General features: G+C 36.3%; 1 protein-coding gene across 2 annotated transcripts; it reads right to left on the bottom strand.

Annotated features, from left to right (window-relative positions):
• Positions 1–869: 869 nt before the first annotated feature.
• On the bottom strand, positions 870–27,086 carry LOC311070813 (solute carrier family 45 member 3). 2 transcript variants are annotated; one of them, XM_084094887.1, is made up of 6 exons: positions 26,990–27,086; positions 10,801–11,144; positions 5,654–6,481; positions 3,395–3,660; positions 2,643–3,068; positions 870–1,558 (listed from the first exon to the last, which is right to left on the bottom strand). In XM_084094887.1, exons 2-5 carry the CDS (start codon positions 10,946–10,948, stop codon positions 2,658–2,660), a joined length of 1,653 nt encoding a protein of 550 aa, XP_083951013.1. In that variant the 5' UTR covers positions 10,949–11,144; positions 26,990–27,086; the 3' UTR covers positions 870–1,558; positions 2,643–2,657. The 2 variants fall into 2 exon arrangements, with proteins under 2 accessions (XP_083951013.1, XP_083951014.1); XM_084094888.1 differs by lacking the exon at positions 26,990–27,086 and adding an exon at positions 14,828–14,964.
• Positions 27,087–27,645: the final 559 nt, after the last annotated feature.

A 27,645-nucleotide genomic window follows, 5' to 3' on the forward strand; every position in this document is an offset into this window, starting at 1 on the left:
TGGAGACAAATAATTATTTAGGGCCTTGGCCTATAAAGTAATGAATAAACCATAATTAAAACTGAGTCAGACATAATCCCTAAGGATGCCATGATAAAGCTCAATGCAGTTTGTTTTTTCAATGCAAAATCCTGACCCATTTATCTACAGCATTAATTGTCAAAACACTTCAGAAGTCTAATTTAAGGAACAAAAGAGAATGTTAAGTAGTTGCACGAGGCAGCATCATGTCACTTGAGTGCTGAAACCGCATCCACTTTATAACATGACACTGCACTAATTTACAGCCTCAAAATGTGTTTACCATATTTTTCATTGGAAGGTTTTATCCTCTGTTTACATAAAAGATTAACCAAACACCATTTACCCATTCAGGAACAGACCGAATTATTTTTTTAAATTTTCTCTAAAATTACAAATATTTAATTCAGTGGCTTTCTAGACACTTGCGACTAAAGTTGTATGATGTAGTTTAGAAAAAAAATTTTTTTATAGAATTTATTTATAGATTTGTCAGCCAGTCAACTCTGGAGGGGAAAAAATCCAATGAGGGAGAAAGCAAGATTCAAAATTCAGAGAAATTTCTGAAATGTTAAAGTTAACATGAAACTGCATTTGCACTCTTCACTTCCGTAATGTGACAGTATTTAACGAGGAAAAAAAATTGTAAGCAGGAACTGATTGGATATGATTTCTGCTGATGCTCATCTGAAACCTACCAGTAAAATTGTTCATGGCATTAGTTTGATGAAGATCATGTCGATCAGAAAAAAAAGTTGTAAACCTACTGCATTAGATGTGAGAATTCACCACAGAAATAGTTCACCCAAAATGAAATAGGACAGAATTAAAAAAAAATTCTCATATTCTCAGCAATTAAAATATCAGTACCTCTTTTATTATTTAATTGTGCTATGATTGAACAGATGATTTTTCAACTGGACGACACGTCCATCCTGAGAATCTTACCACTTTTTACAATGTCACACCCCATTACACTCACACAAATAAGACTCCACATACACACTCTCTGGCCAACGGCGAGTGTACCTACAAATGAATAACTTAAATAGTACAGGAAACTGCTACAGTTTTGTAAAAGCAACCTACGTAACTCAGTCACACCATAGAAATGTCATTTTAATATAGTTGATGATGCTTTGCAACACATAATAGCTTAGGTCTGTGTAAAGTCACCTGTAGAAAGGTATCCCAGATTGTCATTTTGAACACTCGACTGAGATTTTATACATGAATATATTGTAAGTCTTGGTTACTGACCAAAATTTCAGGTTAAAAAAAAAATTAAGCCACATTTGTTCGACAAACAAGTCAAACAAGGTTAGAATACTACATAAATACAGACCTCGCCAAAACAGGTTGCATAAAAATTCCCATAGGGATATAAATATATGTATATATTATCAATATAAAAATATATATACAATAAAATAGTTCTTTACAAAAAGTCTTTAAAACACAACAGGAATTACATCATGTGTCCATTGGTCCCATAGAGATCTGAAAAAGCACAATTTATCCTCATAGCAAATATGACCTATGAGAAAAATAACGATCAGTCAGTACATACAAAGGACTTGCATTAGAAAAAGCAAAAACGTATCTAAGGTTGGTCTGGTACGGAGGCCCTAAGAGGACATGAAATGTTTTTTAGTTCTCTTGCAAAAATACTGCATTCCCACAAGTCCCTTTCACAAAAGTATTGCGTTCCCCCAGTGACACTTTGTATTTCTCTTGCAAAAGTATGGTGTTCCTCTGAGAAACTTTGCATTATCTTGTTCTCACACAAAGGAATTGCGTTCCCATGAGAAACTTTGTGTTCTTTTGAGAGCGAATTCAAAGGGAAACACAATACTTTTGCAAGAAAACGCAAATGTTTTGTAACTGAACGAAAATGTTTAGCAAGCAAACAAATGTTTTGCGAGCGAACGCAAAGCTTCTCGGGTGAACAAAATCATTTTGTGAGCAAACACAAACCTCTGCGAGCGAACGAAAATGTTTAGCAAGCGAACACAAATGTTTTGCGAGAGAACGCAAATATTTTGAGCAAACAAATGTTTTGCGAGATAATGAAAAGTTTCTCAGGAGAACGCAATACTTTTGCAAGAGAACACAAAGTTTCTCGAGGGAATGCAGTCATTTTGAGAGAGAACGCAAATGTTTTGTAAGCAAACATGTTTTGCGAGATAATGCAAAGTTTCTCAAGGGAACACAATCCGTTTGCGAGTGAACCCAAAGTTTCTAAGAGGAACGCAATACTTTTGCCAGAAAATGCAAATGTTTTGTTAGTGAACGGAAATGTTCAGCAAGCGAACACAAATGTTTTGCGAGCGAACGCAATGCGAACAAAATCATTTGCGAGATAATGCAACGTTTCTCAGGGGAACACAATCCATTTGCGAGTGAACCCAAAGTTTCTCGGGGGAATACAATACTTCTGCAAGAAAACGCAAATGTTTTGTAAGCGAACGAAAATGTTTAGCAAACAAACACAGATGCAAATGTGCGTTTGTGAGAATGCTAAGCTTTGCTCCAATCACCCTGTCCCTTTAGGGGCTCCGTAGATTAGTCGGTAACATTTAGATGATGCTTGGTACAAGGTCGACTGTGAAATGACTCACATGATTACTGCTTCTTCAGCTTCTGAGGTCATTTTGGTCAAAGATGATGTGGGTGGCAAAATAGATGCCAATTGCACCAAATATGGCAGAGGAGGCGATATACGCGGTGACGGACTCTGTGAACTGGACGATCATGCCCATGAAGAGGGTAGGGAAGACCTGAGACAGAAGGAAGGTGCTGTCCAGAATGGCAAAGTCTAGTCCCACTCCACGTTTCTCAAAATCCTCTGATTCCAGACCATTCTGATTGTGCAGAGGTGGGTAATACTCTGGTTTATCTCTATTGTAAGGAGCATGCCCGTTGGAAACGCCACTCTTGTGGTTGAGATCTTCAGGGCCATTGTCTAGTGTCAGACAAACTGAGTCCCTTGTGATGGTAAATCCATTTGTGCGCGTTTTTTTGGTTTTGCTGTTTTGCATGTACACCTGCGATGAGAAGCAAGTGAGACATCACATATATGGCAAATATATATATATATATATATAAATAGGCTCACAGTGTTCTTGTAAGAAATTTTTACTATATATTTGTACTGTTTTTACAATTGACATGGATGTTTAAATATTAAATCAGTAAATGTTGCAAGCTGGATTCTAACTGACCTTTCTAAAAATATAAAAAAATATATTATAAAACTTCTTACAAAAAATTATTTTGACTCTATATACATATGTATGCTAAGAGAGAATATATATATATATATATATATATATATATATATATATATATATAGAAAGCATTTAATGCCTACCTCTTTCTCTTTGTGGTAGTGGCAGGTGAGCGTGTAAGGCAGTGTCTGCAGCGTTGCATAGGCAAAGCCAGTGAGGGCCGACATAGCTGTGACCAACAGCACACTCTTGGACAAGCAGATGACCAGAGCAGAGAGGGTGAAACACACCATGCTGCTCAGATAGACCGTCCTGGACCCGAAGAGACGCACCAGCCTGCTCATGGCCAGCGAGAAGAAGGTTGAGGTAGCACACTGCAGGAACAGGCCCAGGCTGCCCATACGGATACCTGTAAAGGTGACATAAGAGAATTTCACATTTAGAATCAATAAAGTATTGATGCAGAATCTGCACTTGATTCTAACTGGTGAATCGCAGCATTGTACAAAAATCAAATCATTTTTTATAATGCCGCTTAAATATGCTTGAACTGTTATTTGTTCATCAAATCAGCATATTATAGAATGATTTCTGAAGGATCATGTAACACTGAAGACTGGATTAATGCTGAAACTTCAGCTTTGCCATCACAGAAATATATTATTTTAAATTGTAATAATATTTCACAATATTACTGTGTTCTTACTGTGTTTTTTTTATGAAAATAAATGCAGCCTTGGTGAGCTTAAGAGACTACTTTCAAAAACATTAAAGAAAAAATTTAATGACCCCAAACTACTGAAAGTGTAGTGTACGGAGCCCCTGAGGGGACCTTTGCAAAAAAAATAATAATACGGACTTTCGCGTGCTCACGCGTTACAATTTCCGTTTGCGTTCAATTTGCATCACTGCCATCTTACTAACAAGAGCATGGATGTGGATGCTACAGTGTGCGTGCAAGAAAAAAAAAAAAAAACAGTTTTTGGTAGTACTATATTTCGATAGTCCACTTTAATCTACTCTAATCTATTCTAATCTACAAGTACAACTACAAGTAACTTTGCAACTACATGTCTCCGAGTATTAGTAGACTGTTAGGTAAGGGTTTGTAGAATAAGTTACTTATAGTCAGTAGAATGTCTGTTGTGTGTGTGTGTGTGTGTGTATAATCATTATAAATGATAGAATAATGTTAGTGTGTATCATTACTCCTTACATATATTGTTAACTGACCTTTATTATACTTTAAATTCAGTGTGTGCACCATAATTTTCAACAACTGCATGTCCAGGTAAAGAACATTCCCCAGCCCTTGCGGATTTGACAGATGAGGTCATTTCAAACGGTTTGGTTTGCTTTGACCATTTGAGCATAATGGAGAATGCTTCCTTTGAATACATCCTGCGAGTGATGTTGACTAAGGCATGTGTTTGCAGGCTTTGGCGTTGTACTTCAAACAAGCCAGGAACTTTCCTTACAGTAGGAATTCATCATTTAAACACAATTGCAGAGGTGCCGAGATGTTCACTGAACAAGCATCTCAAACATTTTTCGTTGCATGGTGCAGTTACACAGTTTGCGGTCGACTGCACTGACAGATTTCATTTGTTTGCACACTGATCTTGACCACACCTGTCAAAATGTTTTGCTAAAGGAGCGTTCTGCTGGTGTCAAAGCTCAGTGGGAGGCATCCAGATGGGTGTAGATTTTGTAAGCCCGTTGTTGACTAGCTAAGGACATGCATTCTTGTTTATGAACATTGCTGGAAACTTAAGCACAAAGCTGACGGAGGCCACATGTGGAGGTGAACACAAGTTCACAGTCTAGAGACAGACGATCTGACTAGAAGACGGAAATTAAAGACCAGGAAAACAAGTTCATGGACAGTGAAAATGATTCCTTAGGAAAAAAAAGCCTTTTGGCCATAGACAGACAGTGAAATGAGTTGAAGGTCTGTTAATGTTCATTATTATGTATTATTAGTTATTGTCCCTTAACATTAACAGAAACGCCTCTTGAGTAGGAATGTATGACGCATGAGTCACAGAGCAATCTGAAATAAATATCATTAATCAATCTCTTGGGGAATCAAGTAATGAACTGCTTAAAATGCAACATTATGACAAAACAAAAAGTTATTTTTTACCATCTTAAACATGTTTATAGTGTTTATAATGTTTGTAAATGTTTTATTTTATTTAACGGTAGGCTATACATTATTTCTTAATGTCATTTTCTCTCAACAATGCAATTTTGAAAAACTAGAACAATAGCCTGGCTAAACTACATTAGTGGAAAAAGATGAATCACTGTAATGAATCACTTACAATAAAGACCAGAAATGTGCCTTAAGAAAGTAAATCGGTTCGATTTAGATTTTATGTTGACTAAGTCTTACTCGCCTTCATCATAACGCTGCCGGAGAGCGGTTCCCGGAGCAGCGCTGGGAATTCCTTCGTACAGTCCCTCGCCGACGAAATCTGTGTAGAAGAGCATGAAGGACATGACACCCATCCAGCTGCAGAGCTGCGCCAAACACAGCTGTCGCATGACGCGCGGCACGTGGCAGTAGCTGCGATAAATGACCGGTGTCATGGACCAGCAAGTCCTCAGCAGGCACATGAGCGGGCCAGACTTTAGAACCCGTAGCTTACACTGAAACAGATAGCAGCACGAGCGTGGAAAACACCGCCCAGGCTCCGACGGTGCCGGTTCTATGGTGGACGAGGGTTCCTCTGATACTTTCATGGTGACTAACACGCTGACCACGAAGATGAGGATGAGGAGGGAGAACAAGCACTCAGCCTGACCTCCCAGGTAGAAGGACAGGAGCCCACCGCTCCAGTCCAGGGCGGGTAGCAGGTAGCCCACGCAACCTCCAAGGCTAACCATAAAGGAGAACATGGCGAAAGCCTGTCCGCAGTCGTCCTGTTCGCGGTAGAGGTCCGAGAGTAACGCCTCCAGTGGTGTAAAGCACACCTGCCCGCAGAAGTCTAAAAGGCCCACACCTAGGATGAGCAGGCCCACCTGGAGAGCCTGGTTGCGGCGGGTGCTGCCCCAGCTCAGGTTGGCGGCCAACACGTCAGCATGTGGTATGATCAAAAGGGCTATGAGAACTCCCAACGACAGCAGCCATATGAAGGGTCGACGCCGGCCGTAGCTACTGTTGCAGTGATCGCTGGCTGAGCCAATCAGGGGGATGAAGAGAAGTCCCAGAACAGGTCCAATACCTAAGAAAAATGTCATATGAATATTAAGGCAAGACACCCCAGGTGAATAGTGTAAAACATGAACTAACTGATATCACCATACTTCCCTAGTTGATTGATTATATATATTTATAATGGCTATATATATATATTACAAGTTCAATGTTGTTTAAATATGCAACCTTGGCATTATCTAATTAAAAATGCACTCATTTGCAAACATTTCCAGAACAGAAATCTGAACATTGGATAAAACCAGGTTCAAAACCAAATACATTTTCACCATGTTTTTAGGAATAAAAAGTACCTGAATTATATATGAACAACCAGCTATGTAAAACCTTCAAAATGTACATAGGAATACAACTGTAAAAGGTTGGTATAAGTGCTACTGAATTGGAGATTTCTGGCTCTGTAACATGAGAAAAACAACATTTAAAAAAAATGGCTTTTAATGATATGTACTGTAATTGAAATCTACAGATGCAAAATAAATGAAGTAGAATAAAAAAAAACTTTAAAGTCAATTTGTGCCTTTTCTTTCCATTACACTCTTAAAAATAAAGGTTCTTAATTGGCATTGATTGTTCCATTAAGAACATTTAACATCCATGGAACCTTTTCAATGCATAAAAGGTTCTTTATAGTGGAAAAAGTTTCTTTAGATTTTTAAAAAGTTCTTCACATTAAAGTTTTTTAAGAAGTGTTAACTGAATGGTTCATTGAGGAACTAAAAATGGTTCTTCTACGGAATCACTGCAAAAAAAAAAAAAAAAAACCTTTTGAAACCTTAAAAAAAAAAAAAAACATTATGAAAAATAATGATTTGCCTGTAGATTCTCGCCTTCAACTAAAAGAGAAATAGTCACGGGAGAATCACAGCTGTGGCCTCCATTCCTTCATCTCTTGGCTTGGTCTTAAGCCTGCTGTAAAGCTGCCTGTAGTTTAAGGTGACCAATCTCTGGCCCAGCTCCCTCATCTCCACAGCTTTTCTAATTAAAGAAGATGACTCAGTCCACTGGTTTGGCACAGATTCCCATTTTGATTCATGTCTAGATCTTCAGGAGCTATTTTTATTCAAGTGCGTAGAGGAAAGATGCCCTGAACATGCTCAAAATGCAATTAAAAGTTAAGAGTCCATTTACACACTGCACACTGTAAAAATGTTAACTAGTTTAATGATAAAGCAATGTAAAAATGCTGTAAAAACCAATGAACTAATTGATAAATTATATTACATTTAACTGGACAATGCATTATTAAATACAATTATTACTGTCAATTAAAATTAAGTTTTAATTAAGTTCAAATCACCTTATAATTTACAAAACACATACTTGAATAATGCATGAAAAAACTAAAAGGACATTCCCAGAAGTCTTTGCATGAGGGTTTGCATTTGGTTATCCCTTATTTATGCCTAAATAGTTTTGTTTCTTACTATTTTTGTTAATGTTATAATCTGTATGGTGTTTTGTATATTTTATGATGTTAAAATACGCGTAAAATGTACAGACACCAAAATGCCACCAAATGGACTTTTTTACAGTCTACTTTAAAATTCTTATATACTCTAGTGTTCAAAAGCTCTTATGCTCACCAAGGCTGCATTTATTTGATATATATTAAAAGTTATTAAAAACAGTAATATTGTGAAATATTATCACAACTTAATTGACCTGTTTCTATTTTAAATATAAATGTAATTTATTCATTTGATGCAAAGCTGAATTTGTCAACAAGCATCATTACTCCAGTCTTCAGTGTCCTACAGAAATCATTCTAATATGCTGATTTTCTGCTCATGAAACATTATTTATCATTATCAATGTTGAAAAGCATTGTGCAGCTTAATATTTTTCAGGATTCTCTGATTAATAGAACATTTATTTGAGATTGAAATCTTTTGTAACATTATAAATGTATTTACTGTCACATTTGATCAATTTAATGTGTTCTTGAGGAAAAAAGTATTAATTCATTATTTTTATTTTTTCATTTTTTTAATCTTACTGTCCTCAAACTTTTGAACGGCAGTGTAATTTTATGGTGAGTCATGGTGAGTAATTATAACGTTTGCAAATAAGTGAAACTCACATACGTCACATTTCCGCAAGAGAACATTTCCATTTAAACCGGAAAGTGGAAGCAGGTGAGGAATTTTACACCTAAAACTATTTTAAGGCAACCACTTTTTAAGGCATTGAGCAGATATTGACAAACCATGTGAGGAATACTGTCGAAGAGAAACCATGGAAGTGAACAGCCAAGGAAAGTGCGTGCCTATAAAAAGATTTATTTAACAATGTCGGTCAACAGCGCCTGTAAGTCAACACATGCTGTTTTTCCCAAAGTGAAGGGCGAGTGGGCTTCCTTTTAAAGGTGCCTTTGTGCTGTTTGCGACAGTTTGAGACAATTAATCACGTTACTCTTTTATATAGCCTACTACACAGTGCAATTCATTATTCTAATTGTTCCTGTAGCTCAAATGGAAAAGCATGGCTTTAACAACAGCAAGGTCATGGGTTTAATTTCAAGAGAAAAATGTACACCTTTAATGCACTGTTAGTTCAAAAAGAGGTTTCAAAACAACTGAACACATGACCATCAAACTGGTCCAAAAAGCTCAGACTAAGGCATGTATTTCTCAGGTCACCATAACAGGAAAATTAATAAAATGCCTCCAAAACCCACTGGAATCACATACAACCACACATGAAATCTCTCCAAATGAGCAGCAATTGCCTTTTGGTGGTTTTGAAAGCACTTAATGGCAACGACATTATGAGTTTATAAAGCTTGTGAATGGAAATGAGCACAAAGGATCTTTCTTTGCTTTCCACTGCAGCTGTTGACAAAGAGAGCGGTGTGGAGTATGTATTAACACACCAAATATCTTCAGTCCGTCTGGTGTGAAGTGACCACATGCACGTTTGCGAACTGCTTTCCTTCTGTTTTGGTTGCAAGGCTAATAGTCTTGGAGAGAGATTCATTTACAGCAAAAGCCATGTGGAAGCCATTTGTGGGCACAAAATAATGCATCTGTAATGCATATGGCACGTTGAAAAATCTCAAACACAGAGGCCAAATATTTAGAGTTGTAGGTCTGGTTGTTCTAGGACAAAAAGAACAAAAACAATCACACACCTCGCTGTATTTAAACAGATTTCTCCTGGACACTGTCTCTAGTGGACAAAAACACATGATTCTCTTGACACAAATTAAATTGTTCTGGGCCGTGGCCTAGTAGTACATAAAAGCCATCTAAAAAAATTATATATATAAAAAAAATATATGTGTAATTAATATATTACATACAATACTGTTCGAACATTTTTTTTTTTTTTAAAGACATGTCTTAGACTCATCAAGGCTGCATTTATTTGATCAAAAATACAGTAAAATCTGTAATATTGCGAAAGATTATTACAAATTAACATAACAGTTATCTAATTTAATTAAAAGTTAAGATAACAGTTATCTAGTTTAATTTATTTTGAAATGTAATTTACTCCTTTGGTGGCAGGTGCAGTGTTCAGTGTCACATGATCCTTCAGAAATCCTTCTAATATGCTGATTTTCTTAATATTTTTGGAAACCAATATTTTTTTCAGGATTTTTTGAATGAATAGAAAGTTCAAAAGAACAGCATTTATTTGAAATGTATATCTTTTATAACATTATAAATGTCTTTACTCTCACTTTTGACCAATTGATGTGTCCTTGATAATAAAAGTATTAATTTCTTAAAAAAATATTTACTGACCCAAACATTTGAATGGTAGTATATAAAGATTTAAACTAATAATAATTATTTATATTATATAAATGTATTATATATGTTTTAATTTAAAAAGCACGGCTCAAAAAATAAAATAAAGACCACTGAAGAGTAGATCTTCATCTACCTATTTTTTTAAGGTTCCAATCGATTTCCAAAGTGACATTTTTGAAAATGCATCTCAAGACCCCTAAAAAAAATTAGGAGAAATGGAAAATATGCGCATTATGCAAATATGCAGCCCATGATGACTATATTATCTGCTGAAAGTCCAGAGGAAAGTCCTACAGAATTTTAACAGGATGCAGTAAAACTATACAAGCTTCCATACAGCTGCTGACCCCTGGAGCCTCTGGGCCTCTTCCTGCAGCCCGGTGCCTTCCAATTAGCACCTGATTACCACCTGGATGGGGCAGCGAGTGATTTAGCCAGTAATTATGATAATGACCCCCATTATAGGATCAACTCCTTAATGGGAAACAACCTTGACTTGCTGTTTACAGCGCAGCCCTTGGTTTAAACATTGGATTGACATTCCACAGTTAAGATGAAGCCTTACCTAAAACCATCGTCATATACTGTTCCTCCACGCCAGCTTCCAGCAGCAGAGGCGGCACGTAGGTGATCCCAGCTGCCACGCAGATCTCCAGGCCACATGTCAGCGAGTTCAGTAGGACCAGACGCCACTGAGACCTCCATCCAGTCATATTTACACAGGAAGGGTTTACCTTTCTCCCGTGTGTCGGTGTGAAAAGTCTACTGAAGCTTGCTGGAGAAGGAGAACGGCGCAGGGTTGGGTGCCCAGGGACGAGGTGGGCACGTGGGGTGCGGGAGGGCAGAGATGCGGACTCTCAACGGGCTCAGATGAACTAGGGGATCCATCGTGTCTTCAGCATTCTTGATCTGAAAGGAAGAGTGAAGTCACCTTTATTTATAAATCACTTCATAAAATACAGATTGTTTTAAAGCAGCGTCACAATAATAAACAGAATAAATGACGCAAACTTCATAAAATATGAGACAAATTCAAATTCTGCTATAAGCAACTCTACAGAAGACAATAGTGTCGTTGTTCGGCAAAATTCATTTCAATGTTGACTCAGTTCAGATCAATAACTGTGTAAAGTTCAATTATGAAAGAATTTAAATTCTGCTATAAGCAACTCTACAGAAGAATCGTTATTCGGTAAGTCATTTCAGTGTTGATTCAGTTCAGTTCAATAACTATGTAAAGTTCAATTATGAAAGAATTTAAATTCTGCTATAAGCAACTCTACAGAAGAATCGTTATTCGGTAAGTCATTTCAGTGTTGATTCAGTTCAGTTCAATAACTATGTAAAGTTCAATTATGAAATAATTTCAATTCTGCTATAAGCAACTCTACAGAAGAGTCGTTATTCGGTAAGTCATTTCAGTGTTGATTAGTTCAGTTCAATAACTTTAAAGTTCAATTATGAAATAATTTCAATTCTGCTATAAGCAACTCTACAGAAGAGTTGTTATTCGGCGAAAGTCATTTCAATGTTGATTCAGTTCAGTTCAATAACTGTGTAAAGTTCAATTATGAAATAATTTCAATTCTGCTATAAGCAACTCTACAGAAGAGTTGTTATTCGGCGAAAGTCATTTCAATGTTGATTCAGTTCAGTTCAATAACTGTGTAAAGTTCAATTATGAAATAATTTCAATTCTGCTATAAGCAACTCTACAGAAGAGTCGTTATTCGTTAAAAGTCATTTAAGTGTTGATTCAGTTCAGTTCAATAATTGTGTAAAGTTCAATTATGAAATAATTTCAATTCTGCTATAAGCAACTCTACAGAAGAGTCGTTATTTGGCGAAAGTCATTTCAATGTTGATTCAGTTCAGTTCAATAACTGTGTAAAGTTCAATTATGAAATAATTTAAATTCTGCTATAAGCAACTCTACAGAAGAGTTGTTATTCGGCGAAAGTCATTTCAATGTTGATTCAGTTCAGTTCAATAACTGTGTAAAGTTCAATTATGAAATAATTTCAATTCTGCTATAAGCAACTCTACAGAAGAGTCGTTATTCGTTAAAAGTCATTTCAGTGTTGATTCAGTTCAGTTCAATAACTGTGTAAAGTTCAATTATGAAATAATTTCAATTCTGCTATAAGCAACTCTACAGAAGAGTCGTTATTCGGCAAAAGTCATTTCATTGTTGATTCAGTTCAGTTCAATAACTATGTAAAGTTCAATTATGAAATAATTTCAATTCTGTTATAGGCAACTCTACAGAAGAGTCGTTATTCGGCAAAAGTCATTTCAATGTTGATTCAGTTCAGTTCAATAACTGTGTAAAGTTAAATTATGGAACAAGTTCAATTCTGCTATAAGCAGCTCTATTGTCGTTATTCAGCGCAAGTCAGTTCATTGTTGATTCAGTTCAGTTATATAACTGAATAACAATAACTGTGTAAATATCATCAATTATGAAACAAGTTAAATTTCAGCTTAAGCTAAAATTAAGCAGCTCTACAGAAGACAATAGTGTAATTTTTCAGCTCGAGTCAGTTCAGCGTTGATTTAATTCAGTTCAATAACAGTGTCAATTATGAAACAAACTTGATTCAGCTATAAGCAGCTCTACAGAAGACAATAGTGTCATCATTAAGCTAAATTCAGTTCACGTTTTGTTCTCATCCAATAGAGTCAGTGTCATCAAATCGACAATATTACTGAATTTTTAGCATCTTTTAAACGAAACAAAAGGTGTGCATGATCCCTTTGTGTGATGGACAGTATGAAACACATTCCTGCGGAGGTTTTTCTCCCCATTCTTCACCCGCAGGCCACACTAAGGTCACCCTGTCTGAGGCCCGCCTTCCCTAAGCTCTCTGTCATTAGCTCGTTCACTCAGGGCTGATTCGACCGGGCCTCCTCAATGCAGTTGCCACCTCTAATTAGCAGCCTTTGTTCATGAAAAGCAACATTAATGAGTCAGATTTTTACTGCTTCCAGTGGAGAACCGAGCATTGACAGCGTTAGTCTGTGGCTGCTTTCGTTCACCAGGGGAGATTGTGCAATTATGAATTTTTTATGACTAATATCAGGGTTTGTTTTCTTCAGCAGGTCACTCATGCTTATTCTGGAACATTCCAGTGAGACGCACTGTGATGGTTGTTGACTTGAATATTCAAGGCTAGGAGTCTGAACTGAAGTTTACAAGTAATTAAACTAAATCTGTAATAACAGAAAACAAATTCACAGTGGTATCCATGCCATGACACATGGATTCAGGTAAAAATCTATCCAACTAAATACTCAGCAAACAAATATAAATACTCAGGAAACTCATTTAAATACTCAGCAAACTAATCTATAGCTTGAGATTTGCTCATTTCCAAAAATAGGAGTGGCAAAATGTATTTACATTCAGAATGTCAAATACTATAAGCAATTTATGTGAAAATACGTAATAATAGACAATACGTTATTGGAAAGTTACTGTACTTCTGTTCAGTCATGGTAAATCATAATTATGAAATACTAAGTGATATATAAAAAGTCATAATTATGACTTTTTGTCATTACTTTGTCATCATTTTAACTTCTCACAATTATGACTTATTCATAATTATGTCAATGTTGACTTTTTGTCAGTGTTGACTTATGTCATAAATTTGACCTTTTACGTCATAATTATAACTTAGTATGCCATACTTTTGACTTATAAGTCATAATTATATGACTTTTACATGATTTACCAAAACATGATTAGGCAGAAATGGGCTTCCATCAAACAAAACAGTTACTTATGCACAATCAATAATAAAGTCAATAAAAAACTTAAATAAAAATATAAGTACATATAAAAGTATATATATATTTATTATATTATATAATATATAATATTTACATTATATTATAATAAAAAAAATATATTGCTTTTTTATATTAAATTTTTATATTATTTTAACCTTTTTAAGGAAACTAAAATGTGAAAAAGTTACTTTTTTTGTTGAAGTAGGTTGGCCATAATTATTAATAGGTTTATTAAAAGTATTTTCAAAAGATGGATACTTCATTTGTAATCTTGACTTAACACACAACCTCTGAAGAAAAGGCATACACTGAATAGTACATTAAAAGCTGTTGATTAATTGTTTCATTAATCATCTGAATAGTCAATAAATCCTTCTAATTAGATTAGCTGATTATCAAAATAATCATTAGTTGCAACCCTTTTTTTTATGCAAATCTGTTCATTTATATAATCAAATCAGCTAGCTACAATATTTACATACACACACCAACTACTTCATCCACAACCCGGCATTCTTCTCCATACATGTACAAACAAAGCATCTCCTATACGGAATACAACACCTCTCCGAATATAATTTCCTCCCACAACTCTCCTGGACATGACATGTCAATCAGGTGAAGGACGTCTTCTCTCAAAATGACAAGAAACTTCCAACAACAAGGCTTTTCACATTCTGACCATTGCTTTTCAAATGCAAATGAATGTTGTTAGAACTTAAATAAGAGGCAAAGCGCACTAGAAATAAGACTAAAAACATTATTTCAGCAAGAAAAGATAATATTCTATCACTTACTTCTCTCGAAGCACTTCAGGTAACTTGATTTGCTTCCAAATTGCTCTCGATAATGGTTAAAGTGCTGAGACTCTCTCTAGATTACATCAAGCTCTTCCTGAGCTCAGATATTAAACCATGAGCGGCAGTGAGTTTTGCGTCTCTGGTTCTGAAAGATGACTGTCACCCTGCCATCTGATTATGAGACATGTGTGAGAACACTCAGAGTAGCCGCCACCTTTCAGGAGGATGAAAAACAACCAGGTGCTAAATTCATATTTGGTGTTACATTCCTCCATCCATGTGAGCCATCTGCTCAACATTGGCAAACAGAAAGCATATCATCTCCATTTAAATAATCTATAAGAAAGTTTGCTGAAATGATTCAAATATACAAGTTCCTTTTGCATTAAACAGCTTCATTAAACAGGTTTTTAAATAGGACTATAGTCAAGAGACCAAAACAAACCAAATATAATTTGGCTTAATTTGCATTCTGTGTTTCATTATTGTATTATGCCTCATAGTGGACTTATTTTAAGCATTCAAATAAACAAGAATTAATTAGAGTATGTTTAATCTAAATATAGTGAAGTCTAAACGTCTTGCACCACCAAAAAGTGCCCATTTCTTCATTAATGGCTCAAGATTGTGTGAATTTGTGAAATATATAACAACAATTTCATCATATGGTCCATTAATGGATGGACAAAGAAAAAACAACCACAATACTTCAGCACAAAGCATATGCCAAAATGGGGCTCCACAGATGCAACCATTTCACACCCATTCCTTCAGTCCTGAAAGAAGCCCATCAGGGGTCTATCCCAGTCCATCTCTGTAGGACCTCCACCCTGCTGTCCCAATGACTAGACAACCCCCTGCTTTTCACCCATCCCATTACAACTTCCCCCTCCTCTAGCCCTCAAGGTCATCCTTATTGACGACTTATTACAAAAGAGAGGCACATTAATGCCGTCAAGTTAATTGACTTTTCTGATGTAGATGGGTTGAATTATCCCACCATCTCCTATAGTTCTGATATGGTCTGTTTTAACTAGTTAAAATCCAACAGCATTTGTGACATCATTAAGCATCATTTAATTAAGTCTGGTTCTGTTTTTATTCAACTAACATTTTTGCAGGTTATTTTGTTATCCTTGCCATTGTTGTAGCGGACAGTAGCGGTGTTTCTTTCCTAACTGAATCAGTTTTCAATAAATCAGTTTGATTCAATGACTCACTCACAAAGACATCACTTGCTTTGGTTCTGAATGGATCCGTGCTTTTGAACAAATAGGTTTATCAAATGATTCAAAGACACTTGTTGAATGAGTCGCTAAAAAAATCCCTACAAGTAATACGCAGACTGATAATCTCTTTAGAACATGTAAACATACAAGGGGAATGATACAAACAGTAAAATGTCAGATTGTTTCATAAAATAAATCAATAAAAAGGAAGCTGAAATTGAGTAACATGAATTTTAGGCACAATATTTGTGTTATTTTGTTTGTTCCGCACAGTAGTGGTATTGTTTTCCTGAATGAATTGGTATCTTGAATGAATCAGCTGAGTTGATTCAATGACTCCCTCAAAAATACATCATGTGTAAATTAATCAATGTTTTTGAATAAATCACTCAATGACTCTCTAAAAAAGACAGTCACTCATCATTCAATATTGTTAAAAAAAGCCAATGTACCATTATGACTGACCTTGTATGAGTACATCTAAATCCAATTATTCTACTTCGACGACCATGTAAAGCTGTTAAACCAGGTCACGTTTATATGACACGTGATGTAACTATCCAACAAATTACTGACACATACTTCACAGTAGGCTAATTATGTCGGTAATGCATAACTAGATACATTTACTTTAAAAGTATTTTTCAGCTCAAAAAGAATGATCTAGACAACATATAAATCCAAAACTAACTCTTTTCACTGAATAATTAATTCAAGAGCCGAAACATAAATATGAGCTTCACATTTCTATTTTTAATTTAAACATTTTCGGTAACACTTGACAATAAGGTCCCATTAGTTAACATTAGTTAATGCTTTAAGTTATATAAACTGGCAATAAGCAATACATTTGTTACGGTATCTGTTAATCTTTGGTCATGTTAGTTAATAAAAAATACAAGTGTACATTGTTAGTTCATGTTAGCTCAGGTCCATTGAATAAAATGTTGAAATTAACATTTACTAAGATGAATAAATGCTTTAGATGTAATTTACACTGTCAGTTTATGTAATGTAGTTAGCCAGTGTTAACAAATGAAACCTTATTGTAAAGTCTTACCAATTATTCTTTAAAATAATGAATTTTCTTAAAGTTATTTGCATTTACATTTCTGCATTTGGCAGAAGCTTTTATCCCTTAGGATACTTGCATTGCATTTCAAGGTACACATTTACTTTCTTATCAGTTCTTGCTTTCCCTGGGAATCGAACCCATGACCTTGGCATTGCAAGCGCCAACGCTCTACTGTTTGAGATACATAGCTCTGTTTATTTCCTTTGGTGATTAACATTAGGCTTTGCCATGGAACATTCCTTTTAAGCAATGCAAACTAAGGACAGCATGAACGATTGTGTTACTCGAGTTAATTTCAGACCCTTGTTACCAAGGGGAGAATTTGACATAATGAAAAGTGACAATTCAAGGAGATTTAAAAGTGTTATCGTTCCAGTGGTATCATGGTTCAGAGACACAGGGGAAGCTGGGAGTTATAAGCGGAGCTACCGTATAGAATTTAGCAGCATGTTTGACGTGCCTTAAATAATGTGTCAAATGAAAGCCACATGTGTTTGCTTTAAACCTGGCGTGCCTTTACCGTGACATGAATCACGCTAAGCAAAGGCACTGGGTCATTCAGCCAGAATAATGGCCCCATTTTTACATCTCCAAAACCATTTCATCATGTCTACTGATCACCGTAATGCACGTTTCTTGTAAACATGGTCTAACCACCTGATCTGAAATGGTTTGAGCACTGCATACCAGGTTAAGGATCTTTTGACACCACCATTGCTCCTCTCGTACACCACAATCCCAGACCTATTCAATACCGCAACCCCCTCTGCCCCCGCAGATAAGCTTTAATGGCTCTGAAGGGCATTATTACCATACAAAACAGGCTTTGTGAACATTGAGCCACTGTTAGTAACTTGATATACTGAGGAATCAAGCCCTTTCAGTTAAGCTTTTATCAAGTCTTAAGAGTCTTAGAAACACTCTTAACAACAGCACGAATGTCTGAACTTAAAGCCGAGGAGAACATTTCTCCAGAGTGACATCAGAACCACAAGCAACAGCGGACGTCCAACCAAAAACCTCAGATGATGTTCAACAGTGGTTTGGCTGAAAGTGAGATGAGACCGAGGCGACGCTGGAGCTCTAATCCCACAATTAATATTCCACGTAGACAAGCTATTTAGCAGTCGACTTAAAGTCTCGGACTTTGTCTGGGACTCCACCTTGATGAATCCTGGTCTTGATTGTAGGGGCGGTCTTGGCGTAATTCTTCTCTTAACTGAGATCACACGACAACGGCATGACCTGAAGGCATTAATCTTTTCCTAGCATCCGTTAGAGCGACCCCTGACCTCGGCACTCGGCCCGATCATATGATAAACCTTCACTCAAAGACACAGAGCAGTTTGACAGTTTTTTCTCAAGTTGTTTTATGAAAAACATCTAGATTAAACATCAAATATTACAGCAATGTAGTTATTTGTTCAAATGAGAAGGTAGGGGTGTAACGGTTCGAAATACTCAAGGTTTAGTTACTTAATTATAAGTAGCCTAACTTTAGTAATATTAATACTTAATATGCAATTTATGTAATTAGGAGGGTGCACATCAACTTGAGCGCTTGAAAACAAAGTCCACTAGAAAGCAACTTTCAGCATTCATGGCCAAAAGAGTATACTGCGTGCTCAACTTTGCATGAGATGGAGCAGAATGAGGAAAATTAAGTATACTTGGGCCTTTATGTCAGAAATAGATTTACATATTAACAGTTGATTGGACAGCGCATCCATTGACAGAAACATTCATTTGCAGAACTCTCTGTTTTCATTATAGACGCCTCGTCAGATTTGAGATTAACCTCAAAGTGGTTGCACCCCACGCAAGTGCATGCCGAACTTTGGGTGTAGAACATTTTGGTTTGAATTTTTACTTTTACTTTTTACAATTATTGTGATGGTATAGCTATTTGCTGGTGATATGAAATTAAGTATCAATGTGAATATCACAATGATTCACTTCCGTGATTCCGTTTAAATAGTCCATTTCAAATAATCAATTCTGAAATCTGATTCAATGTTGGTCAACTCAAAAGTGTTCAATCCCCAGGAAGCATTTTTCATGTAATAAAATGTTTTAGTAAAACATAAGTAAATATTACTGTTTATTTCTATTCATTATTAAATGTATGCATATAAAAGAAAAAATAAGTATAATTGTTTTTGTTAATTTAGTGAAAAGATTTTTTACTGTACTTTTACTTTCTAAATAAAACGCTTTGAATCCACTGAAATAATGGTTCTTCTGAAAAAAATGAAATCAATTCATTTTAGAACAAATCAATAGGCCTACATAATAAGAGAGATATACTCAATATTATCAAAGGGTTGATAATATTGGGATGTAATTTTACTGGTACTTCACCCAGCTAGCAATGCATTGCAAAAGCGAGAAGTTGTCTTCTCTGAACTGTAAGATCCCACACTTTCTCACCCAATGGTATCAGGTTCAGGTGCAGACACACAATCTGTAGAGGCTGTTCACACTCAGGCTTTATGCAGCTCCCGGGAGAGGAGCGCTCAGCTATCTGATACAGAAAGACACTTATCAGGTCAAAAGAGAGAGGAATGTGGGCTGCCGATGACCTGAGAGACACAAAAATGCAAGCGCTGATCCTCTCTAATGGAGTGCTATGAAATTACCGGAAAGTTCTGGAAAGGAAGGACTTCAAATTCGCTAGCTGAAGACTAGTCAGACTAGCTAAATTGTGAGTTGGTCTTTAAATTTAACTTCTTCAGTCAAAACTTACAATATTTCACAACTATGTTATTTCTTCACTGTACTTGTTAAATAAATAGTACTAATGTGCATATTATTTTAAAATATAAATGAAGAGGAAAAATGTAGATGTGAAGTTGATTGCAGGTGTCATCAACATTCATGGCCCTAGCAAATACCAAACATTGGAATTCTTCTATAGGTATAGCTAAAGCATGACTTCATCGCCATTGTACTTTCAAAGCAGCCAGATTACACACATTTCTCTCACAGCATGCACAATTATTCAAGGCAATATGAATAACGAAAGTGTTTTGGACATACAAAAATTCAGAAACCTTACCAAATAGTACACAATTCTTTCTGCTACCTTTAAACTAATTCTCACCCTTATTCTCCCATTATATTCTCCCTTCTTTGCCCCGACCTGTGTGTGATGGAAAACCCCCTGCAAGGGGCAGAAATCCTCTTCTTAGACACCAAAATCCTGTCATCTCAGGCCCCAAACAACACTAAACATGGCCCCCAGCACAGCAGCCCAACACTGATACGAAACAAAGAACAGATTCATATCAGTTCCACCTCAGGACTTTATTCTCTCTATACCCTCCTCTTGTCCAGCCCACCCACCTACCCCCTTATTCATCTCATTTCCCAGCCAAAAAACCCTGCAATAATGGCCCAGATCAGGTTAAACTGCACATAAGGACAGACCTTTCTCACACCTCTACCTCCCAACCCTGAGGCCAAAATCTTCTACAACCCTCCCCAACATTACCTCAACACCAAAACATACCCTTATGCTAATCCGTACCCTAACGCACTTTGAATGTTAACTGCTTTTGTATGTACAGTGAAAGTCAATTGAGACCAAAACAAATTTGGACCCCATATTTTGGGGTGTAGTTTGTCTGTACATTCATTGTACAGACAAACACACACTGAGACATTTTTCACAGAGGAAAGTCATACAGGTTTGGAACGACATTATGCTATCTTTAAGCTAATATGTATGAATCAATGTAGCTACAACGAACAGCTACAGTTATTGTGGTATGGTATATGAAACAAATGTAAAATGTCATCAGTATTGTCGATCAAGCGAACCTTAAAGCAAACCTGTGACTGGGATTGTCTGTTGTACATCTTTGGCTGAGTGCCAACACTCCTCCCTCTGGATCACTTCTTATTGCAATGACTACGTTTATTGACATCTATCTTTGGTTCATTAAATAGTGATTATGTTAGCAGAAGGAATGATGAAATTTTCTAGGAAGACAACACGCACTCCCAGTTCCTGAGAAAACAGCCATCAGGACTGTTTATGACTATGAATAATTCGATCTGTTGGGTATAAAGTATGAGTAAAAGTAGTAAGGGATAAATACAGTCAGTGACTGTTGGTCAGTCATTCTCAAAAGAACAGTATCACCTTTATCACCCTGAAGGGGATTATCTTGCATTATCCTGGTTATTATATGGCTGCTTACTAACTAAAACTAACTAACTAACTAAATAAATAAATATTTGAGTTAAAATGATTTTATTATGTGGAAAGAAAGAAATGGGAGGAATGGGAATAGCAAAGAAATTAACAAGTCTGGTTCCCTTTCTTTAACAGATTCATTAACAATTCTTTTAGCACATTTAAGGGATACATATCAGTAACTACTACACTAATTCAATTCTCTAAGTTGTAAGCTGTATGTGTTTCATTGATAAAAAAGAACTGACTCATTATATTAATTAGTTCGGATATCCGACTACACAAATCATGTTGTATGTATTTGATTCAGTAAAAAGAACCGGCTCACTAGAGTCATTTGGTTCAGGAATCAGACTACACTGGATAAAAAGAACAGACTCATTAGAGTCATTTGTTTGGGATTCATCCTTCAGGCTACAATGATTGCGCTGAACCGGCTCACTATAATCATTTGTTTAAGAATTACACTGGTTGCGCTTGTTTGTCACTGGTCATTTGTCCGTCAGTCTGACTACAGAATGATTGGCCAATCAAAATGAAATATTCCAGAGAGCCACGTAACCATGGTCAATAGTCAGCACCTCTATAATTTGAAGTTCCATGTGAGTCATGTAAGGATATAGACATTCACCAAATGAGTCACAGTAAAACAGGTACTATTGAGTAGACCCTAACCCTTTCAAGATGCTGTAGACAGTAGCCTAACCAAAGTTTGTTGCTCCTCCTATTTCAAAAAGAATTTGTATAATCAGAAAATCCCAAAATTAGATGAAGTTTCAACAGGGAATGGAACAAATGGTGCCACAGTAGCAGGCACAGCCTTGCAGCCATTCCCAAGTGGAAAATTCCATCATGCAGGAGACGTAATTTGGAAACACAGGGAAATTACAATCATTCAGGAGCTCTTTCTATGTTTACGTGCCCATCCATAACCAGGGATTGACTTTTTACTGCCTGCACCTCTTAAAACTCACCTGGTCTATTCTTGTAGACGATAATGTCATTGTTTTGGAAACAGCTGAACTTACAGTGCAAAGTTCTTTTCATGTAGAATTTCCAGATGAAAAGGCACTGGAATATGACTTTGGGTGTGGATGTGTACATTCAAAAAGAACCACATAAGGCTCTCAAACATTCACTGAATCAACAAAACGCAGACGCTCCACCAAAAAAACATTTATGACGCAACAATAGCCAAGCTGAGATGATCATCAAAGCGCATGGCCAAACTGACTTAAATCACAGTTTATCCTTTCAAAGAGTTCAGTGCATCTCAAATATCAAAGGTCTTCTTCTATCCTTTTCACTACATGAAAGAGACCTTCTCCCCCAACCCATATTTCTCACTGTCGCCCAGACATTGACTTACTTGAAGGGACAGTAAATCATAAACATTCATTTCATCCCCTTGCTTTTTTCGTAACTTGGGGTTTCCTGGCAAATACAGAATCTGTTTATTCAACCGAAGCATCCGTGTTTATATACGAGGCTGTTCTCCCACACTTCAGTCAATGTGGCTTTTCTCTACCAACATCTGGCATTATCACTCTGGGAAAATGCTTCAAGACAAGTCTCATTTATCCTGTCCTCAGGGCCCCATGTACACCATTGTGATTTTGACCTGATACACTGCATAAAAGTATTTCTTGCTATTAGAAAAAAAGCTTAGCTTTGGAGCCTCCATTGCAGACATTAAATTTGTGGTTGCTTTTTTTGCTACCCGTAATGAGGTCTCCATGAAAACACTCTGAGAGGGTTCTAAACTGAATTATACACAAAATGGACGTTTAAGATGCAGAATGTCTAGCAGCCACGTTGCTGATGAGCGGCAGAGGCACATTAAACAGTTCTAACTTACAGACAAATCCTTAAATGCAGCTTTTAAAAGCCCTAGGAAAGCATTCAGGATGATAGGTTTGCAAACCTCGACTAATTTTTCTTCATAACCAAAGACATAAACAGTTGAGACAATGGACAATTGCATTGCCTTAATAAATGAGGATTTTTGGCAGAGTCAAACCAAAAGCCACAAATAACAGAATTTATATATAAATTCACACACTTTTGCTGAAAAACAATGTCAAGCATTACTATCATCTTTAAGGCAATTTGTTCAAGGGCATTCAAAAAAGTAGTCATACTTTCTTGTCAGTTGTTGCGACTAGACCAAACAGCATCTTTTTAAAGGATGCCAAAAATATCCCATCTACAAGGCTGCAACTCCCCAGTTCTTTGTAATGAAAGTTCTTTGAGACCACGTACGCAGAGGCACAAAAAAAAACAGCTGGTAAAGCGGCAGTGAAACACAGTGTTCCCACATACTCTGTGGGTATACTCAGTGGCTTTGTATCACTTTTGTCATCTTATTCTACAAGGGTGTCATGACTGAAAAAAGCTAAATATGAATGAATCTGAATGAATGGCCTTTCAATCATTCTTGATTCTTTACACAAGATGGGTCATATGGGTTTGTCGGCAATCTTAGGATGATGGCCAAATAAAACCATTTGAACCGCACTGCCTCAGGCATGCAATACAAAGTGTTTTCATCACAAAATCTGCATTCACCACCATTGTCTTGTAGTCCTAAGAATACACCACATCAATCAGAGTATATATTTCATTTTCCAACTCAAGCAGACATCACTTGCTCAGTCTGGTCTTAGTTGGCACCTCCAATTATTTACTGAAATCCAGTCCAGCAAACATTAAAGGAATGAACAACTTGAAAGGAATAGACCAAGCCAAGAGGATGGAAGGTGACTTTCCAAAGCTGGTTGGCAGCCATCCGAATCTTTCGAACTTGGCCCTTTGGTGTAGACGTGGAGACATCATTCACCTTAAGCCAGCTGGCAATAGCTCAGTATTACAGGTTAGTGGTGTAAACACTGACCTTGAGGCAAAGGGAGGCTTTTTGTGTCTTTTAACGACAATTTGAGTACCACCAACTAGTTGAGTTACTATAGGTGAGTTACAGCAACATAAATTCCAGATGTCAACCGTTTCTTATCTAATGAGACAATAATGGGTAACTGGAACAGGGTAACTAATACTGGCTAAGTATACTGAGGACAGACAAATATGCAAAAGGCTCAACAAATAATCTTGTTTCTGAAGCAGTCTATTTGGCCAGCCATGAGTAAAAAAAAAAGATAATAATATATATATATATAATCTTTTTTTAACTCATGGCTGGCCAAATAGAATATATTCTCTCTCTCTGCCATTATATTAATAACTATGCATAATAATAACCCTCTGGTGCTGTTTGGTCATTTTTGAGCAAAAAAAAAAAAAAAAAAAGTTTTTATTTTTATTTTACTTCATCGGAATGGTTAGGAAACTTGGTAAAGGTTTAGGCACTTGCTGTGTGAACACACACAAAACAAATCATGGATAACTGAAAAAAAGTTACACTTGAATTGTTTGCAGTCAAAAATGACTGCATTGGAAATGAATGGGAGACGAATTTCATCTATTGGAAACGTTTGGTACTGCTCCCAAAGAAAATCTTACTGAAATCTCATCTTTTGAGATATCAACCTCAAATTGCACACAGCTTGTTTAGATTTATGGCTTTGATTTTCGGAAAGGAAAATATCGTCAATTTCGTTTTGGAAAATAAAATTTGAAAATGGTATTTTTACAACAATAAAAGTAAAATTGTTTAACTTTTTTCAAGTTCACTTCTTTAAACTTTTTTCACTTGAGAAATAATCTGCCAAGTGTCATCTTAAAAAAAAAAAATCAGTCTGTTGCATCAAAGCATTCAAGATTTATGATAGTTTAAGTTGGGAATTTCATTTTCAGGTCCATGCTCAAAAAGTGAATAAATGCATTATAACTACTACATACATATAGGCTAATTTAGTATCATAAAATCCCCTAAAAATTCAAAATATTAAACAAAAAAATATTATCTAAATAAAAATATAGTAGAATAATTTCATTGGGAAAGCAAAGTATTTCATTAAAATTAGTTTTCAGTCTTCCAGTCATTACCTGCATAAATAATAATATTAATAATAATATAAAATGATAATAATAATTATTATTATTACTATTATTATTATGCAAAGTTATCAAATGATTCTTTTTATCCAAAAATTACTAAAATAAATCAGATGATCACCATTACATTTTCAACCAAAACGTGTTGACTATAAATCTACTATAACATGCCTAGTGGTAAAGGTGCTTAAACAGTCTGGACGGCTGAAAGAGGAGCATGTGTAATTAAGAAAGCAAAACACCTTGCCTAGCTTAAGAGGCTCTGCAGGTTGCGTGATCTTGTGTAGTATTAGGCACGCTGAGTAGTACAGCTGGTCTAGCAAGGGAATTTCGGGTGAAGAACATTTCTCAAGGAAGTAGCAGATGTGGTGTGGAGTGCTGGATCTCAAGCCCTAAAGCATCTTCATGCTTAGCTAAACTTAATGGGGGGAAAAAACTCTTTCTTAAATGTATTATGTGTGTCTGTCTGGTATAAAAGAAACAGTGAAGACACAATCCACCCTCCCACTGAGCAATGTGCTTTTAGATGTGCCATTTTCTGTTTATTAAATTTCAGGCGAACAATGTCAAGAGAGACTGCTATAAATAAATACTTGTCTAGACTCCCCATAAATATTGTCTAGCTGTCAGCAGTGACTCATAATAACTGTGCTGGTGGATGGAAATGTGACCAAATTTGCAGCCTCAGTTCATTCGGTTAAAAAAATGAACAACTGAATCTGAAAATATAACATAATCGACTTTTAAATTACATGTTTGTAGTTTATTACATGCTTTAAAACGTTCCTAAGTCTATTTCAATTGCAATAAAGGGTTGGTAATCTGGATCATTTTGAGTCGGATTGACGGTTCTCGGTTCGGTGAGTCGGCGAGTTGTAAACGAGGATGGCTGTGGGTTGAAAGAGACAGTTAATGGTTCAAAGAGTAGGTAAGTTATAATTCAGAAAAACGACTCCACACAGGAGATTCGTTTATGAAGCGGGACTCCGAACGCGCATAAGATGCAGAATATGCCAAATGACGCCAAAAATGCTGTCCATGCAGGCAGCCTGCTATGTTTTGAGACACAGCAAAAACATGAGGTAGACTAAACAAAGTCTCAAAATACTTAAGTATTTGCCTCCCCCACAGACATGTGTCAAAACAGCGGGGGTCTCACCAAATGCTTCATTTGGGGGAGAAAAGATAATCGACTCTAATCGTTTAACAGTCGTTTAATCGTTTAACACCATGGCACTTGGGACCCCATACAAATATATTGGAAAGGCAGAGTACAAGAAGTTTGAAAGTTTAAAGAGTCAGGGTTTATACGTTAAACTTCTAAAGAAGAAACCCACTGTTTATGTCGTGGACATTACTGAAAAAAAAAAAATGAAGCAAATATCAACCTCATGCGAACAACGCTAGTCTTACGTCTCACGTGTTTGTATAACGGTACAAACATGTTTGCTGTAGTGATTTTATGCGGCGCGAGCTTATCATGCAGGAAGCGGAAGTCATTTTAATTCAATGAACAAGTTTCTTACGTTTATCGCTCATTTAGAAACCTCTCTCAGCTCGACCACATCAATGACACAAAGTAAAGCTTTAATATAGCCTAGCATTTAATCACTTGTATACAGAACAGAACATGCTGGTCTTACCTTCCAGAAGCGGCTCTCGTGTGTCCGCTCGCATTCACGGACGCTCCGCTGTTTCCCAACTTTGTGGGAAGGACTCAGTGACGTGCTGAAATTATCCGGGGAAATGCTTGAATCAGTGCACGGACCCGGGAGGTGTAGGATGGGTTAAATCCTCCTATTGAGTTTAGGTCAACCACCAAAGAAGAGAAAAAAAGTCCATGGAATTTCCGTTTCTTCTTCATTTTTAGAGTCTGATCCGTGATTTTCTTTAGGTTTTAAGGACCGTTTTATTTTTTAAAGGAAAAGTTCTTGATTCTCTTATTCGGCTTAATATAGATGGAAGTGCCTGAATTTGCATCTGAAAAACAAGTTTTTAATGTGTAGATCTATCTATCTATCTATCCATCTATCCATCCATCCATCCATCCATCTGGCATACTTGGTCACCATCAAAATGGAAAAAAAAATGATGGAATATTGCAGTATATATTTTAGGCTAAATGATTTATCCGTGCATATCATTATTTTATAAAAATTAATGTGCTCTTGTAATCTTAAAATAATTAAAATCAAAATGTTTACTGGTGGAACAACCTGTCATTCACATGAGATCACAGCAAGAGCAAACCCATCCAATCAATTCCAGATGGACAAAATCAAGTCCTGTCCTACATTTT

Source organism: Abramis brama (assembly GCF_963993115.1).
Source record: "Abramis brama genome assembly, chromosome: 20".
Classification (NCBI taxonomy): domain Eukaryota; kingdom Metazoa; phylum Chordata; class Actinopteri; order Cypriniformes; family Leuciscidae; genus Abramis; species Abramis brama.

Coding starts and splice junctions, on each gene's coding strand:
- LOC311070813 (XM_084094887.1), bottom strand. CDS start 10,948: ATGACTGGATGGAGGTCTCAGTGGCGTCTGGTCCTACTGAACTCGCTG. Junction 3,661..5,653: donor CCGGCAGCGTTATGATGAAG/GCGAGTAAGACT, acceptor TCACCTTTACAG/GTATCCGTATGGGCAGCCTG. Junction 3,069..3,394: donor ACTACCACAAAGAGAAAGAG/GTAGGCATTAAA, acceptor TTCTCATCGCAG/GTGTACATGCAAAACAGCAA.